At 41.0% G+C, this 18,996-nt stretch overlaps 1 protein-coding gene across 2 annotated transcripts in view; it reads left to right on the forward strand.

Annotated features, from left to right (window-relative positions):
- The first annotated feature begins 2,785 nt into the window (after positions 1–2,785).
- TFB1M (transcription factor B1, mitochondrial) overlaps positions 2,786–18,996 on the forward strand; it is a 51,572-nt gene continuing 35,361 nt past the window's right edge. For both annotated transcript variants that reach the window (XM_019644184.1, XM_019644185.1), the window contains exons 1-4: positions 2,786–2,995; positions 5,836–5,987; positions 16,824–16,932; positions 18,257–18,408. In XM_019644184.1, coding sequence (XP_019499729.1) covers positions 2,863–2,995; positions 5,836–5,987; positions 16,824–16,932; positions 18,257–18,408 — 546 coding nt within the window. In that variant the 5' untranslated portion in view covers positions 2,786–2,862. The remainder of the gene's footprint in view (positions 2,996–5,835; positions 5,988–16,823; positions 16,933–18,256; positions 18,409–18,996) is intronic.

Consider the following 18,996-nt stretch of genomic DNA (forward strand, 5'->3'; position numbering starts at 1 on the left):
CAGTGCTCCCTGAATGTCTCTGTAAACCTACATCACAGGATTCAAATGAGAATTAAGTGAAGTAACACGGGAAACTGCTTTATAAATAATAGGTCACGACCTCACAAAGGTTGGTTATTTAAGATGGTGTGGTATAAAACAGTCACTCTCATATTTAGGTCTGAGAACACATTCTCAGGGATACACAAGTTCTTCATGTAAATGTTTTTGCTCTTTTTTAAAAAAATTTTGTTTTTATGTTGGTGTTAATCTTTTAAAAAGTTCATGTGAGCACATTCTGGATCATCTGAACATTCTCCCGATAATTGCCGTGCAACGTGTGTATTCATGATAGCATTCGTGCCAAGTAATTGCACTTCCGTTGTTTCCAAGCTAATGAAAACAGACACCGCAGACTTATTATGGAGCGTCTATGTTCCTGCAAGAGACGGGCAAGCAACAACGGCGAAATTTCTAAACAAGGATTTGGTGATAGTTTGGGTCCAGAAAACTGAGGAAAAAAGCCAATCACTACATGGCACACTACAGCACTGTTAAACTGAACTTTAAAGAAAAGAATCCCGCCCACCTGCATTGAGAGCAGTGATTTAACATCATGCATCTTTTGTGTTGGTTTTATAGCTTTGTGTATATTTATTGTAATTGGATTTTAGTTAGTCATATGAAAAGATTCCATTTAAGTTTATACTCAGATCCATATTCTATATATTTAAATAACATTATAGAATGAACATACATTAATTAAATAATTAACTTTAAAATTTAATACTTGAGGGGTGTGGCCCATGAGATCAGAACTCAGGAAAGAACTCAGGTTACATCTTCTCTCTGTACTTTGCTGTGTGTCCCTGGGCAAGTCAAATGGCCTCGTCTCTATTTCTTCGCGGTAAAATAAGGATAATAGTGTCATCCACACAGGGCCATTGTGAGGAGTAAATGAAACAAGGAATATAACCGTGAATGAATGCCTTCTCAGGTACAGTACGTTATGGTTACAATAAGAGCTCTGAACCAAGAGTGGAGGCTTTCAACCTACAAGTCTATGTCACCTTGGGCAAAGCGCCTTCCCTCTGAGGGAGTCACATCCCAATTTCCTAAAGCGAGGTGTGTCCGATTACCTCCCAGTTCCTTCTGAGAGAGCTATAACAGAAGGTGCTGGGTTTTCCACTGGGATTTCAGTAGACTCCCCATTTTCATATGACACCTGTAGTTACTTGGTTTCCCCTTAGCTTCATTTCAAACTTACTACTCTGAGAAATAAACAAAAAACGTTAAGATTCACTTGCGATCAACACAATTTACCAAAAAAATGGGGGGGGGTGCGGGGGGGGTTATAAAAGCTAAATTCTCCTGTCTATCAGAGAGATCTTATCTTTCTTCGCTTTGTTGTTTTCTCTGGTGTAATGGAAAGACAGGACTCATAGCTGAGCCTTCTCTCTGTACTTGGATGAACACCCTAGGCAAGTCAAACGACCTCTCCACATTGACTGCACTGCTTAAAAGGCAGGCTCTGGACAGACTTGTGAATTCAAATCCTGAGTCCACCGCTTGTTAGCTGTGCAGCCTAGGGCGACTTGTAACAATTAATGAGGTAGCAGTTGTAAAGCACTCAGCTGTGAAGCTGGGTACTTTGGAAAACGCTCCGCCAATGTTGGCTATTACTAGTATTACCAGGTCCCCTTCCCTCTCGTCCTCGGCTTTCCAGCTACTGAAAGCAGAGGCTACAATACTTGAAGCATGAATGGAGTAATAAGAAAATCTGAGCAAGGTAACAAGGAGTGGCAACCAATACTCAACGCATAGGACAGATGGACAGAGCAGCCACCATACATGTCAGGGAGCTTAGGCTGGATCTGGGTTCCACAGTTTTCTAGCTTTGTGCATTTTATTATGTCACCCCATTTGAGTTTTTGTTTCCTCTGCTCCAGACTCAGGCTAGTAATACCCTATTTATTTCACAAGACTGTTGGTGCAAGGTTCACAAGCGAATATTCGATATATACGAAAACACTTCCTAAAGGACTAAACGAGGCGTTTTTTCTCACTGACGGGATCCACTTTGAAGGCGCGCCGAGTTGGAGTCTATCTCTGGCCCCATTACTAACAAGCTGTGCTGATGCCGGGACCCCTCTGAGCGCGTTCACCTGCTAGGTGATGACAGCAGGAACAGCCACCACTGTCGCGGGCTTGCCGTCCGCCAGGCACTGCGCCGAGCTCTGCCTCTGCGCGCCAGGTCGCCTGTCTCACTCAGCGCTCACAATTCTAACGCAGACCTTAAGTCCATTTAACACATGCAAAAACGAAGGCCGAGAGAAGTTAGAAAGCTGCCATCCAGCACTTACAGGGCTGAGGTTCTAAACACATCTGTCTAATCATAAGACAGAACTGCGAGCAACCAATAGTTCCGACTCTACCCCTCTAATCGCCGGCTTTCCCGCAACTATTCACAGAGGAGCATCAGGAAGGAGCGTCAGCCAGAACGTCACGCCAGCGGGACGCTGGGCTCCACCGAGCCTCGGGTCAGCCCCTCTGCGTTCCTTTCCAAGCCCCGCCTCGGCCCGCCTCCCGGCCGCTGGGGCGCCGCACACCCACGACAGGCCCGGCCCACAGGGTTCCTCCACCGCCCCCAAGCGTAGAAAACATAGCACGTACCCAGACTGCACCGCACCTGGCCGGATGTAGCGCATGCGCCCTCAGCGCGCCGGAATTTCCTGTCCGCACTTATAGCTTCCGGCGGGGTGCGTCCGACCAATGCAGTGGGCTCGGAGGCGGGCCATAGTGCTCCCAGGCTCCTCCCCCACCGGGGCGGTCTGAGCGGCGGAGAAAGACCCGTGTGAGGCCGGGACGGCCCCGTGGTGGCTCATGGCTGCCTCCGGGGCGCTCAGCACTTTCCGTCTCCCGCCGTTGCCCACGATTCGAGAAATCATTAAGTTGTTCAGACTGCAAGCGGTGAAGCAGCTCTCCCAGAATTTTCTCCTGGACTTGAGGCTAACAGGTGGATGGCTTATCAGTGCTCCTGGCATGTCTCCCTGAAGTCCCGTGGGGGCGTGGGCCGGAACTTCTCGCGCGGACCCTGCGGGCGGGTGAGCAGGGTCAGGCACAGGTGCACAACCGGCCTTTAGTCGGGTCCTTGCATCACTTCTTGCAAAAAGAACTCCACGCCCAGCAGACGCGTGGAACGCGTTGTGTGCTCGCGGAGCCCCGTGCTCGGGACCTTGCGATGAGCTGGTGCAGGCAGGTTGTGCAGACCCCGAGCAGTCACTAGGGGAGGAAGGGTGCGCGTCCCGTGGAAGGTTGTGGACGGTCGGATCTCACTGTGTTAACACTGAAGTGGTACAGCACGTGCTGATTAGCTGTGCTTTTCATGCAGTTTAAAGTTACCCGGATTTAAATTAGTGCAGGGATTTTATCAATAATACGTCGAAAAGGAGTATCACTCATGGACTTGTCATTGAAACGTTTGCTTGAGCCTGAGAAATCCTAGGGGGCGCAAATACTCCGTCGGTAAATGCGTACTGAACAAGCTATGTGTTAAGTGTTGGGAGCTCTGCAAGTGGGAGTGTGCAAGGCAAAGTTTGTCCACAAGGAGCTTACATTTTCGTTAAGTTTACGACCCCACTCCCTATTTTAAGTCACTTTTTATGCGGTAGAATTTGTGTACACTGAAATTCTCCAGTTTGAAACGCAGTTTGCTGAGTTTTAGTTAACTACCACCGTTTCTTAGTGATGTTCCCTTCTAAAAGACGAGGTTGCAAGAATAAGATGTACCACAAGTGTGTCCGTTAATTCACTGTTGGAGTACTTAACTATTATTGAAGTTTTGATATTTCATTCTATTGGGCCCCCTCTTCAGCAGCTGAAAAGATCAGTAAATCACACCCAAGTAGTTCATTTTCAGTTAAATGAAGTGTCATCCACAAAGCTCCACTAAGATGTATTTCTTTATTCTGCCAGTTGCAATATGACTTTGGGTAAAATAGCTTAATTCAGCTTCAGTTTTTACATCTGTTAATTGGAGTTTAAAAGGTTAGCCACCTCTAAAATTCTTTGGTCTGGTAGTAACCAAAACCAACCTTTTTTGCTGGTCATTATCCACATTCCAGGTATAAAGCTCCATTCTCAAGACCGAAAATAGAGGTCTTTATAGCTAAAAAAATAAATACATAAAAATTCATATATATTTTCTCATGTGAGCCTTTATTCACCCTCTGAAGTGAATTCCAGAATTTAGATACTATCGGGAGTGCCAAAAAAAATGTATACACATTTTAAGAGATGCTATGTATGCTCAAGCAGTAGTTTGCCATAATCAGAAGTGTCTGGACGCTGGTGGTAACCGCTTTGAGCACCTTGTGTAATCGCAGAAGTCAAGTGTGACTTGTATTCATCTTTTGTTAATTGGTATTATTACAATGAATACAGTTTTATCCTTAAAATATGTATACATTTTTTTGGCACCCTCTGTATTCTCTCTCCTGTGGGAACCAACATGAAGGGGAATTAAGATGCTTGTCTGAGGTGAGACGGTCAGGTGTGAGCAGAGCAAGCTTTCGTGAACTGACTGTGCCTCTTTGATATTCCTTCATATTTGGAAGTGCCTGAAAAGCTGGAGGGCTGAGCCACTCACCTGCCTACTGTCATAGCTCTCCTTTTTAAAAATGAGAGTATTAAGTTCACTCCATAATGCTTGTGCTTAATGTATCACATTTGTTCCCTCTGAGAGACATTGGTCTGTAGTAGAAAAATTGGCTGTAGAATTGACACCTGAGCTGGAGCGCCTTGATGAACCTTGCCCAAATAAAACGGACAAAGTACCTGTGAAGTTTGGAAGTTAAATTGGGATAGTAGTTCTTAATTAACGTGTTGTGATAAAGCACCTATGACAGATGGCCAGTGGATGCTGGTTACCTCCCTGCATCCATTAAAAGACAACACGATTTTTGGATGATTTGGTGACGTTGCTTTTTAAGCCTAGGTTCTCAATTACAGAAGCAAGAGTGGGGACTGTAAGTACAGTATCAGTGAACACCAAGAAGTGCTGGTATGTTTTAAGTGTCTAAATTTCTACTATGCCATCAGGCCTAATTGCTTGGATTTTAATATCTCAGTCAGTAAGACCAGCCTGTTGTGTTTTTTTCAGAAGTGATGATTGGTTGCAGTGAGTCTTCAGTAATTCGCTTTTCCATAATTTCTTAAGGTGTGCTAATTTAAAGATTAATTAAAATAATTTTTTCATATCAGCTTGCATGTTTGCAAAGCTTAAAAACCTCCATTGCTAAATTTAACTTTTAACCGAAAATGACCAAAAATCCAAATTTCTGCAACTCCTGTGATCTAGGAATTGTTGCCACTGCCATATTGGCCACCAGCTAGGTGTCCATAGGTAAGCATGGAGACTGCAGGCATTTTTTGCTTCTGGGTTTTTAACTAGCAACATTGAAAATCCTGAATGTGAAACGAGTCTAGCTTCTCAAATATTTGATGTTCAACAGCTGCAGGAACGTGATGCATGTTTATCCAGTCGATTCTTCTTAGGAAATGATTGGTTTGGAGGAGGAACAGGTAGAAAATACAGTATTAGCCAAATCTAAGTTGAGGAAATATGTCATGATAATCCTATTTTTGTTAAGGGACTGGTACTTTTCAACAATGATGTGGTAGAATATTGAATGGCCACTATATGTTGTTGGTTTAGATTGAGAGATAAATCATTGGATAAATATTGTATATAGAGTAATGGCTGATAAGAATTTGTAGAGATTATTTTTCTTTTTAAATTCCATACACCAAAATTTGCCGAGATAATCAAGGTAACTAAAACTTTCTTTTCTCTAGATAAGATTGTAAGGAAAGCTGGCAATCTGACAAATGCCTATGTGTATGAAGTGGGCCCTGGGCCGGGAGGAATCACAAGGTCCATTCTCAATGCCAGTGTGGCTGAACTTCTGGTGGTCGAAAAGGACAGTCGCTTTATTCCTGGATTACAGGTGAGATACTTAAGTGTCTTTAAGTTTCCTTAAGTTTTTAAAAAGTGTCTTTTTAAAAACCCAATTTAAATCTTTAGGTAATGACTCTTAAACCCCAGGGTATCCAAGGATTATATAGGTTGCTCCTCAAACTGCAGGTCTCCAGGTCCCCTTGCAGAGATTTTGATTCTGTAGTTCAGAGAGGTTTCAAAAGCTGCATTTCTAACAAGCTTCCTCACGTGGTCTGTTGACCACAATTCACTAAACCTGCTTTTTGCATTTATGCTAAACAGATTGTTTTGTGTCACCTTTCTAAAAAATCTAATAGCTGTGCATATCATGGCCCATTCCTTTAAAAATAAGTAAAAATAAATAATGCCAATAATGACTCAGCATGACTTCTGAGAACTTCCATGTAGGTTCAGAAAATCATTTCTATATGCAAAAGATAGAGAAAAGATGCTTAATCGAGAGGCTAATTGTTAAGCTTAGGGATTCATGTAAGAATTCTTTAAGTGAAGGAATGAAGTGATACAAGTATCTTTAAAACAATCAGTCTGAGCTGTTAATAAATGAGGACTATTTAAAGGAGCTGGGCACATTTCAACGAGAGAAAAGCCTTGAATGAAGGAATTCAGAGCTGCCTATCAGAGGTTAGCAGTAGAGAGGATAAACAGGTTTTGATTTTCTCTAGGAAAGAAATAAAACAAATAGGTGGGAAGCGAGGGAGGCAGATGAGGATTTAAAATAAAAAGGGACAAATATTTTTAAAACGTTGGCAAACAGTATAAGAGATTATGGCTGGAATCTTGTAAGGGGAATTCTTCATGGGGGCATTTAATGACTTAAGGGTCTTCATTTGATTTCCTCCCTTTAAAAGAGCCTTTATGGCCAGCCGAGGGGCTCAGTTGGTTAAGAGTGTGAGAGCTCTGAGCAACAGGATCACTGGTTCGATTCCCACATGGGCCAGTGTGCTGTGCCCTGAGCTGAGCAGCCGCTGAGCTGCCAATAGGTGGCAGGATGGCTCAGCTGGTGAGAGCATTTGCGTCTAACAACAAGGTTGCCAGCTCGACTCCTGCATGGGATGGTAGGCTACCCCCACCCACAACTAAGATTGAACACGGCACCTTGAGCTGAGTGGCTGCAAGCTGCCCACGGGCAGCCAGATGGCAACTGGACTTGGAGCTGAGCTAGCTGCGCCCTCCACAACTAAGACTGAACGACAACAACTTGGCTGTTCTCCTTCCTCAATTAAAAAAAAAAATCTTAAAAATAAAATAACAATATTTCCACATTTGTTAAAAAAAAAAAAAAGCAATTAGCCCTTGGCTCAGATGAGTAACAATTAGGTGACGCCAATAGAATAATATTGGGTTGTCAGAAAATTCATGATGCATTTTTGCAATGAAAAACAGAAAAAATACATCATGACTTTTCCTACAACCCAATAAAATTATCTGCATTACTATTTTCATACAAGAGGACAAATTGGTTTCAAGCTAGTACATTCTAATACTTGTATATTAATGGAAAAATGTTTAATTTCTGCTAGAACAGTTTGCAAAAATTTGTTTGAAAACCTAGGCCTTTGTGTGCATCTGATTTTTCAAATAAACCTAGTGATTTTTTTCATTATTTTGCTATATCTGGTTTTTCTAATTTAAGAAATTATATAATATTTACGTTTACCTAATTTTGCCAGTTTTTACTGACAGAATTGGTTTCAGTTTATAATTTTAATTTGGGATAATATATGGTATGTGTTCCTTGATCAAATGTGAAATTTGATCATGATTTTTGCTTTGAACTGCTTTCTTATTTAAGACCTGTATCTCACTTGGAGGTGGAAGTGGGAATATTATTAGTGAGATTAGGAAATGATGAAAATAAATTGAATAATACTATGTAATTCCCTTCAGATTTAATCACCTGGCCCTTTCTGGACATAGGGAATACTCATCTGACTTTTTTGCCCTTAAATGAAACTTTTTTTTTTAAAGATTTAATTAGGGATTTGAGGAAGAGGAACAGCGTTGAGGAATCGGGGAAGGGGAACAGACAAGTTGCTGTCCTTTTGTTCTTCAGTCTAGTTGTGGAGGACCTCGCTTCACTGGCCCATGTTGGTATGATCATTGTGCTCTTCCCTGGTGAGGCAGTCGTTCACCGGCCATTGGTCGGTCGCTCACGGTAGCTCAGGAAAGCTCACACCAGCTGCTGGCCAGCTCCACTGCAGCCCACACCAGCGACTCACTGCAGCCCAGCTCCAGGTCGAGCTGTTGTTCACCATCTTAGCTGTAGAGGGTGCAGCATCACTGGCCCTCATGTGGGATCCAAACCGGGGCCCTCCTGCTCAGATCTGGCATCCCAAGCCAACTCTTAACCAACGCGCCACTCTGCCGGCACTTAAATGAAACGTCTTAACCCTCAATCTGTTACATTCAGTTCTTATTAGGCAAGGAGGTGAATCAAATTTCTGTTCAGACCCGTCTTAATTTACATATTCTCCTCTCTGATCTCAACTAAAGATCTTCGAAGACAGAGCGTTTAAAAAATAACTACAGGGCCGGCCGAGTGGCTCAGCTGGTTAAGAGCTCGCTTGGGAACACCAGCTCTGAGCAGTAGGGCTGTGGTTCGGATCCCACATTGAGGGCCAGTGACGCTCGCCCTCTATAGCTAAGATGATGAACAACAGCTCGACCTGGAGCTGGGCTGCCGTGAGTCGCCGGCGTAGGCTGCAGTGGGCTGCCATGAGCTACGTGAGTGGCTGGCAGCCAGCGGGAGTGGTTGACAGCCGGCGTGAGCTACTGGGAGCCGCTGTGAGCGGCCGATCAACAACCGGCGACCGATTGCCTGACCCAGGAAGAGCACAATGATCATACCAACATGGGCCAGTGAAGCGACGTCCTCCACAACTAGACTGAAGAACAAAACAGCAATTTGTCTACCTGTCTGTTCCCCTTCCCCGATTCCCCAAAGCTGTTACCCTCCCCGCAATTCCCCAATAAAATCTTAAAAAATAATAATACAAGACAACTACACCCGTCTCTTCTCAGCTGCACCCCACAAGTCCCTGCACCTCTAACCCACCATGCTTTCTTTGTCTCATTAGACTTATCATCATCTGACACACTATGTACATGTTCTTATGTGTTTGCTGTCCATCTCACCCCTCTGGAACGTAAGCCATGAGAGTAGAGATGTTTGCTGTTTTGCTCCTTGCTGCATCTCTGCCATTTAAGAGTTCCTTAGGCACATAGCAGGTACTCAGTAATGTCTCACATGGGAGGTAAAAAGGTTGACGATCTAGCTGGGTAGCTTCCATCTAATTAGCTGACTGCGTCATTTAATGGTGAAAGTGAATAATTGGTAGCATTGGTTACCAAAAAGTTTTGTGTTCATTTTCTAAATATTAGAAGGTCCATTTCAAGGTGAATTACAGGAAATGTGTATTTGACTTATCTGTTTCTGTAGAAGAAGCAAAATTATATCTTAGTTCCTTGTGTGTAGGAAGGGAATTTGCCTTGAAACGAAGTGTTGGGTACTAAAATATTCAATAGACTTCTTTTTCCTTTAAAGAATGTTTCAATATGTAAAACCACTTTCTGTTAGAGGTACTGAATTAATCATAAAACTGAGTAAAGTCAGAAGGAGAATGATCTATTTTAAGGATTCCATTTTAGTGATTTCTAAGCTAATAGAATTACTTTTTAAAGAAATGGTAATAATTTATAAAATATCTTCTAGCTGAAAGTATGTCATTTGTAACAATTCAATTCTTACATTATTATCATGAAGCAGCTCAGAGGAAAGAACATAGTGTTCATATAGATTTTATCAGCACATTGTAAAGTGAGTAGACCTGTCTAATGGGAAAGCACCGTAGTATAAGGTTTACGGTGAAGAACACGCACTCTAGCGTCAGACTGCCTGGGGTTGGGTTCGGGCTCTACCATTTACTGTTTGTATGACCTTGGGCAGGCAGCGCTCTCTCGTTCTCATTTTGCTCATAGGGTTCTTATGAGGATTAAATGAATACCTCGTACTTAGTAAGCACTCAGTACAGTTTTCTATTTAAGTAATCATTTAAATTATTAGCCCCATGCCTTGGGCACCTCTGTTAGTTAAGGATTGATTAGGAGACTGCTAATCTGGAAAGAGGTTCAGGTCAGGTTATTCCTTTGGAACCCTAGAAAATCCCTAGTGCTGTGGAAACGTTGGGGCTCGGCATTGCTCCTACATTTCCTTCTAGATGTTTTATCTAGATATGGAATCTTAAAAAAAAAACGAACAAATACAAAAATGGGACTTATAGTTACAGAAAATTAGGTTGGTGGTTACCAGCATCTGGGGGTGGGCAAAATGGGTGAAGGGTGTCAAAAGGTACAAACTTCAGTTATAAAATAAATTAAGTCCTGGGATCTAATATACAGCATGGTGACTATTGTTAATATACAGCATGGTGACTATTGTTAATAACACTGTATGGAATATTTGAAAGTTGCTAAGAGAGTGAATCTTAAAATTTCTCATCACTGTTTTGCTGGTGGAGGGTCTTGCCTTCAATTTTGTAAAAACAAAAAATCTGTGAAGCACAGTAAATGAGGTGTGGCCGTATATCAAATGTTGTACACCTGAAACTAACATAATGTTCTATGTCCACTGTATCTCAGTTTTTTTTTTAAAGTTGAATGCTAAATTGAGTTCAAAGCTTATTTCCTGAATAATATGCAGATCCTTAAAAGAGAATCAATAACAAATTATAAGCAACATAAGCTCCGATGGCTTTCAAAGTGAATGGGAAGCAGAGAAATTAAATCCCCCTCTAATTCTCCAAAGGTCAGTTAAGTAGAGAACTTAATTTGGTGGTTACAGCACCTCATCATTTGACTGCTCCAGGTGAACCAACTTATAACCCTGCCAGAATTTGCTCTTTCTTCTAAACACTCCATAACAAAACAAAAAGAACGAAAGGCAAAAGCTCCACTTTGATCTTCTTACACAATGAGGGGAACATGAACCTTGATACAAATCTACAGTTTGGAATAAAATATTACAAGGAATCGCTGTGAATCACTGGGTAATATTAGCTTTTTACAATGAGCAGAAACATTATGAAGGTATCTCTACAGTATTTTCCATGGGGAAGATTGGTTAGACACTAAGCAAGATCATTCTAACTCTTAATTTCTCAAAATGGAGTCAGTATAATTTCTTCCAAACACACTTAACCCATCTAAGTGTATGAAATTTTAGCACTTAAAAATATGCATGTTTCAGAGTAATAGTACTTTGAGAAAAAAATTTTTAATGGCCAAAACCCAAACTAAGAATTTTTTTTTTATATTTCATAGGTTTCTGCTCTGAAATCTTTGTCCTTCCTTCTGCTTGCTTTGAGTTTAATTTGTTCTTTCTATAGTTTTTTAAAGTGGAAGCTGAGATCATTGATTTGAAGGCTTTCTTACTTTCTTATAGGCAGTTAGTGATATAAATTTCCCTTTCAGTACAGCTTTAGCAGGATCCCACAAATTTTGATATGTTGTTTTCATTATCATTCCATTCAGAATATTTTCTAATTTTCTTTTTTTTAAGTGTTTTTTGAAATATTAGATTTCAAGAAAAACTTCCAAAAGAAGTTCCAAATTCCCACATAACGTTCAGATCCAATTTCCCTTTTAATTTCTTATTTGACTTGTGGGTTACTTAGACGTGTATCATTTAGCTTGCAAATTTGGGGGTTTTTCAGATCTCTGTTACTAATTTTAAATTTAATTCCATGGTGATCAGAGAACATAGATTGCATGACTTGAATCATTTTAAAGTAAATCAGATTTGCTTTATAGCATATAATATCTATCTTGGTATATTTCCCCATGCACTTGAAAAGGATATGCGTTCTGCCTAAAAAATATGCATTCTGCTACTGTTCGATGGAGAATAAATTTCAATTAGGTCGAGTTGGTGTTATGAAAGCATTCTGTCTCCTTAGTGATTTTTCTTCTACTTGTTCTATTATTTATCGAGAGAAAGGTATTGAAATCTCAAACTGCAGGTCTGTCTGTCTCTCCTTGCAGTTCTACCAGTTTTTGTTGCATCCACCTGGCAGCACTGTTATCCGGTGCATCCACATTTAGGATTGTCACGACTGTGTGATGAGTCAGCTCCTTTCTCATTATGAAGTGGTCTTCGTGATCCCTGCTGATATCCTTTCCCCTGAAATCTACCTGATCTGATATTCATATAGCCCAACCATTCCAGCTTTCTTTTAATTAGTGTCAGAACGGTGTATTTTTTTCCAAATAGGAATAGCTGTGTGATTTTACATTTAATGTGGGTTTCTCGGAGGCAGTGTATAGCTGGGTCTTGCTCTTTTCTCGCCAGTGTGACCATGTCTACCTTATTATTAGTTTTCTATTACTGCTGTAACAGATGACCACAAATTCAGTAGCTTAAAATGACACAAATTTATTCTCTTCCAGTTCTGGGGATCATAAGTCTAAAATCAGGGCAGCAGGGCTGCCTTTCTTCTGGAGGCTTCGGGAGAAAATTTGTTTTCTTGCTTTTTCAGCTTCCAGAGGTCACCTGCATTCATTTGCTTGGGGACCTCTTGCTTCTGCATCTACTATCGACTCTAACCCTCCTGCGTCTTCCTAAGGACCCTTGAGATTACACTGGGACCACCTGGATAATCTTCCTGTCTCATGCTCTTTAATCACATCAGCAAAGTCCCTTTTTCCATGCCAGTAACGCAGGCACAGGTTCCCGGGATTCGGACACAGCCAACTCTGTGGGGCCAGTACTCAGCCGCCTGCAGCTTATGATCTATAACTCTTTGTTCTGTTGTTTTGGTGGTTTAGTGAAAGTGTGCAATATGCGTCTTCACATATCCCAATCTGTCTTCAAGTAATTATACCATTTCAGGGATAGGATACAGATCTCACAGTAGTGTGCTTGCATCTCTTCCCGCCAGGCCTCTGTGCTGTTATTGTCATACATTATAAAGTTCACAATACAAGTAATTTCTGTTGTAAAAGTCAATTCTGTACTAAAGAGATTTACATAATAAGCAAAAATTCTTATGTCTTTGCATACATGGATCCTATTTTGAGTGCACCGCATCCATATTTTCATCTAGTACCATTTTCTTTCTACCGGGAAGACTTTCGTGATCATTTGTATTTTTCACCTATCATACTCCATGGTGTAGTTTTGTTTTTTAATTCTCCTGTAGTTTGCGTAACAGTTTTGCCGAGCCCTTATTTCAACAGTGTTTTGAGTCTCTACTCTGTGACAAGTCAGGAAGAAGGTACCATCACTGAGCTATGTGGCCAGTGCTCCGCCCACTGTACCAGGTTGGCTGCCTTGAGCCCCTCGCCATGAGACGGTGACATGAAGCATACAAGATGGCTATTTGATATAGTTTTTGTTCTCAAGGAATTTATAATCGTGCATAAGTTCCAAGAATTGTGCATACATTTTTTCCTCGTCAAATTAGATCACCAACAAACTGCCTAGGTGGACCTGCAGAAAAGCGTTCTTTATGACCTTGTTAGAGAAGAGAGGTGTTTAGGGACCACATGAAGAATGCATCTGCCTTTGATTTCTCCTTTCATTAAAGGCATTCTCCATGATGTTGTGCTGTGTTCCCTTTACAAACCTAATACCAGAAAAAAAAACGTTTTCTCTCTTGGAGACTTGGTATAATTACTTCCAATAGAGAGCAAGAATTATATAATTCAGTATGTCAATTGTAAGAGCTAACAGTCCTCTCATGGCTGGGATTGTTAGCCTTCTCAATTTATGTATATACTTCCCCTTTTCATGGTTTGGTTTTCTATTTCTTGTTTTATAGCCTTATATAATGAATAACTTTCACTCTGGCTTACTTATGTCTCATTTTGGAGGAATATAGGATTGAAAAGTAAAATAAAAATGATAGAACAATTTAAGAGTGCCTGTAAAAAGACTCATTTGGCCATAATCGAGTGCTGCATTCATGGTCGGCGGTGCCTCTGAGCACATTATAGTAATACCTCTAGGGTTTTGAAGTGTAAAGCACCAGTGTTATTCTTAAAGGGCTATAATAGTGATCTTTTCCACTCCTCCAGCATCCCAAATATCATTATGATAATGAAAACATTTTTCTCTATTAGTGGTTGGTTAGAAAGTCTTTCTCTGTTATTGCTGAGTATCATTAGGTGTTTAAATGGCTATTGTCTGTAATCATACTGTCATTTCAGTTTGGCTAGCACTTCCCCCCGCACGCACACACCCCACCACCCTAATTGCTTCAAACCCTTCACGTGAAGCTGAGCTGTGAACACCAGGACTCCTACAGCGGGGAGTCTGAGGGAGGAAGATGAAGCTGCAAAGTGGTCGTGGAAGACGTAGACCTTTAAACAGTGGGAGGGTTTCGTTTGCCATTGACTGAGACGGAAGCTTGAAGGGCGATCCAAAATAAATATAGAAATGTAACTTTAAACCCAGAAAAGGAAAGTAAATGTGTGTTATATCAGTTTTCTGGTATGCAGCAGTACGTGTCAGTGTGGAAAAAATTAACATTTCAAATGTGGTTGAGTTATCAGAGCATATAAATTAATGCCAAAGAGCCAAGTTTACATTGTTTTGTTTTGTTCTAGGCTTAATTACTAATTAATTACTTTCTATATAATAACATCATGAAACATAAGCTTTTAGTTCTGCCTCTTTGTTTTTGGTATGCTAATTTGTTTTGTTTTAATTATGTGAAGCATGATTACAGAAAAATTCTAATGTTCTTCATTGATGGTAAATGCTATCATTAAATACATGGGTTTTGTACACAAAGAGCCTGTTCCATAGAGAACCATCTCCTTTTTTATTTATGGTATATTGAAGTTATTGTTTTCTAAGATTTATTATTTAGAACTCATCAGATTAAGTTTTAGTGAATCATGGTAATTAAAAATAATCCATAAGTACTTTAGTATCAGAGGTATGCAATTATTTTTGCTAAATTATCATAGCTAAACATACCAAACTAGATGATTCCCAAACTAAAAATATTTAGCCTCTTACCAATATAGACAATTCACCTATGTATTTCTGAAACATTACTTGTGAATGCCACCTGAGTTGTCAGTGAAATAAATCTTTGCAAGTTTCTTGAACTTACAAGTTTGGGGAGCCCCAAATCTCACAGAAAGCTGAATGGGGTGAGACCATTCACTTACTCATTGACTTAGCAAATGTGTAGGAAGCACTCACTGTGTACTGTTGTAGCTGCGGGGACATTAAGGCAGATAAAAAACGGTGCTGCCCTGAAGGAGCATATGTCGTTAAGGGGGAAGAAACCTGTAGGTACCTGATTGCCAGACAGTGTGTTATAAGTGCCCTAAAGAAGCAGTGCAAGGCACGTGTTGACCCAAAGGTGGAAGTAGTGGCCTACAAACTGGGTGCCTGGCCACGCCGCCTCTCTGGTTCCTGTGCTGCTGCTTTCATCCTTTCTGTCAGTTTCCCAAGTTAGGCAAGGGGAGGGGTAGAGAAAATCGGCTTTAAAAGAGCTAGAGACGCAGGCCTTCCAAGGCGCGCTCAGGACCCAAGCGCCCTGCCCTGGAGCCCAGGCTCTCCGAGCTCCCTGAGCTGAGAGTGTAGGAAGGGGGTCATCTCGTCCTTTGTAATTTACTTCAGTGCTATCTGTTTTCGTTGGTTATATTCACTCCTGCATGTTAGACTTTATAAACTCAGGGGCTGTATTGGTTTTATGTACCAAGGACTTGAAGAATCAAGTTTTGTGTTGGCTACAGGGGCACGTAACACAATGCAAATTTATAGATGGCTGAGCTATAAGGCTCTTCGTAGCTAGGAGCCAACACTCATATTATGACAGCATATCTTTAGGTGTGGTGCTAAAATGGATGAAATGAAGGAGAAAAAGACAAGGCAAAGGGTACTTCACCCCTTCCCTTTTTTCTTTTTTTTTTTTTACTCAGAAAGACTGAGGAAGTGGAAGCAAAGCAAATGGTTGGAAGGTAGAAATAGGTTGGGATGTAGCTACCGTTAAAATATGCAGGCTAATTCATTAGGTTGAAAGTGCCTGTGGATGAAGAAATATTAGGATTAGGGATGCTCTGGCCAGAGGAGTGTTTCCGAGTGCTCCTGCAGCCGGGCATTGACAAACGACTTTCTGCTTGGTTTGAATCGACCCGTAAATTAAGTTGAAGGCCTAGGTAATATGTACAGTCATTTGTGTATATTTAGGCTATAAAAATTGAGTTGAATAATCTCATTTTTATGTGATTTAGTCATAATTGATTCTCAGTATTTCATTATAATGTCTTTAATTTATAAACTTAGAGATAAGAGTTGAGTTTTTGCTAAATCTATGCAGAAACGCAAGTTATTCTGAGGGTCAAAATTACGTTAACATATTACAGAGGATGCCAAAAAAATATATACACATTTTAAGAAAGGAAAATGTATTAAAATTGTAATACTCAATATATACTGATAACAAAAGATGAATACAAGTCACATTTGACTTCTGCAATTACAAGAGGTGCTCAAAGTGGTTACCATCAGCGTAATTTTAATAGTTTTTTTTTCCTTTCTTAAAATGTGTATACATTTTCTAGGCATCCTCAGTATTTGTGAAATTATAAGCTGCTGCTATACTATTACCTGTTACTGTCCCCGTTAATATGTGTTAAAAGTGAAACGCCACAGTTGTCTGTTGCAGTGGATACCGTGTACTATTAGTTCATTAGTGGTCAATTTTAGTCTCTGGCTTTTCAGATTGCTTTAATGATGTACAGATTTGAAGTAAAACTCAATATTCACCAAAGTGTAGCTGCTCATTTTATTGACCTTTTCATAAACTAGATGCTTTCTGATGCAGCACCTGGAAAACTGAGAATTGTCCATGGAGATGTGTTGACATTTAAGATAGAAAAGGCTTTTCCAGAAAGTCTTAAGAGACAGTGGGAGGATGGTAAGTGACCTTGGGTTGGTTTTCTTATTTTCTTTTGTAATTATTTATATTAAAAATATATATTACAAATGTTCTATATTTATATTAAAATCTGAACAGAATTAAATAGTTAATATGCACTGTAACTTTTTTCTGCTTTTCCACTTGCTTCCAAAATATAAAATTAACTGTTTTTTCTTAATTCTGATTTATTTGTCTCATTTTTCAAATGTTTTGAGTTCCACTCACATAAGCTTGTCGTTTTTATGATACCATATAGGGATGGGGTGAACTATGAAATGTTTTAGTAAATGAAGCCACACCCAAACCTTTCTTTAAACGTCACGTCCACTGTCTTTCTCGCTCAGTGACCAACAAGGCACCCGTCATTTTCATTCATGGGCAGTGTTTATTGGGTATCTCTATGTTCCAGCTCTTTGGACTGCACAGATAAACAACCTATGGTTTTTGCCTATAACACCCCTCAGAACAAATGGAGGAGCGATTTTGGTACACCCCCATCTAGCTGTCACCTAGCTGCCACCGTGTCTCTGGCCTCTCCAGGCCAGGCTCCTTCAGAGGGGTTGGCACTGCCCGCTCCAGCTTCCATCATGCCATTCCCAGCGCCCACCCTGCCCCGCCAAGCTCGGTCAGTGACCCCCTAGCTGGCTCAGACCTCGTCTGACAGCTCTCAGGCTCCATCGACTGTTACCGCCTCTCCTGGAACACTCCCCACGCCCGCCTTCCCTGACCCCAGGCCTCCTGGTTTTCCTTTCACCCGCTGTGAGCTCTCCCTCACTAGTGTGTGCTGGGGGGGGGGGGTGTCACCCTCCTCTTACATGTTGTTGCTGAGATTTTTTTTTTTTTTCACATCCTCTCATCATGCTGCAGACTTGCCTGGGTTACTTCTGTCCTGTGGTTTCACTTCCCACCTACACACTGCAGACACTTACAACTTTATACCAGCCTGTATCCCCTTCCTGGCATCTGACCCTCTGACAGCCTCACCTGGGTGCCCCGCAGGCACTTTGACCTCGTCACGGCCCAAGCAAATTATCTTTTCCCTCCAACCAGCTTATTAATATTCTTCCTAAGCCAAAAACCTGAGGACTTCACTGACTGAACACTAATTAGGTAGAATTTTTCTGTAGTGATTCAAAGCTGATTGTGAAAAAAAATATATTGCTTTTGAAGAATAAATGGACTGAAAAATACTCAGCCATATCTTTTCATATATTTTTTACTTGATGCTGTTAATACTTAGTTTGATTTTACTCTTAACTAAAATTGTATTCAGAATATGTTGATGAAACCATTCCACTTTGTTTTTTCTCCTGCCAACCAGATCCTCCAAATGTACATATTATCGGAAATCTGCCTTTTAGTGTATCGACTCCACTGATTATCAGGTGGCTTGAAAACGTTTCTCAGCGAGATGGACCGTTTGCTTATGGCAGAACCCAGATGACGCTGACTTTTCAAAAGGAAGTGGCAGAGGTAAGTTTTAACTTTTCCCGGCTATTTTATCACATAATCAAATTCCAAAACAAAATATTACTGCATTTTTATCACAGACTATGTTTTCTAAGTTAATTACACACACAGAAAAACCCAACAATAGCTCAGCCAAAAGTGAAGCATGTGATGTTGACAGATGTAACTGTTGTAAGCTCTCCGCAGAGAATGTGAATGATGTTAGGTAAGAAGGAAGTGTAGGAAACACAGGACACAACAGCCATGGAACAACCTGACAAAGACGGAAACTGTAGAGAAAGATGGAACCTGTAGAGAAAGACGGAACCTGTAGAGAAAGACACCGGGCGCAACACCGGTGATGCCTTAATACGTAGGGAGTGGTATGTGATATGTTATCATTGATGTATTGCACTTAATAGGATGATAAAGAATGTTATAAACGGGCCCGCCGAGTGGCTCAGTTGGTTAAGAGAGCGAGCTCTGAGCAACAGGGTCGCCAGTTCAATTCCCACATGGGCCAGTGAGCTGCGCCCGAGCTGAGCTGCTGCTGAGCTGCCAACAGGTGGCAGGATGGCTCAGCTGGTGAGAGCACGTGCTCCTAACAACAAG

Source organism: Hipposideros armiger, unplaced genomic scaffold, assembly GCF_001890085.2.
Source record: "Hipposideros armiger isolate ML-2016 unplaced genomic scaffold, ASM189008v1 scaffold_86, whole genome shotgun sequence".
Lineage (NCBI taxonomy): Eukaryota > Metazoa > Chordata > Mammalia > Chiroptera > Hipposideridae > Hipposideros > Hipposideros armiger.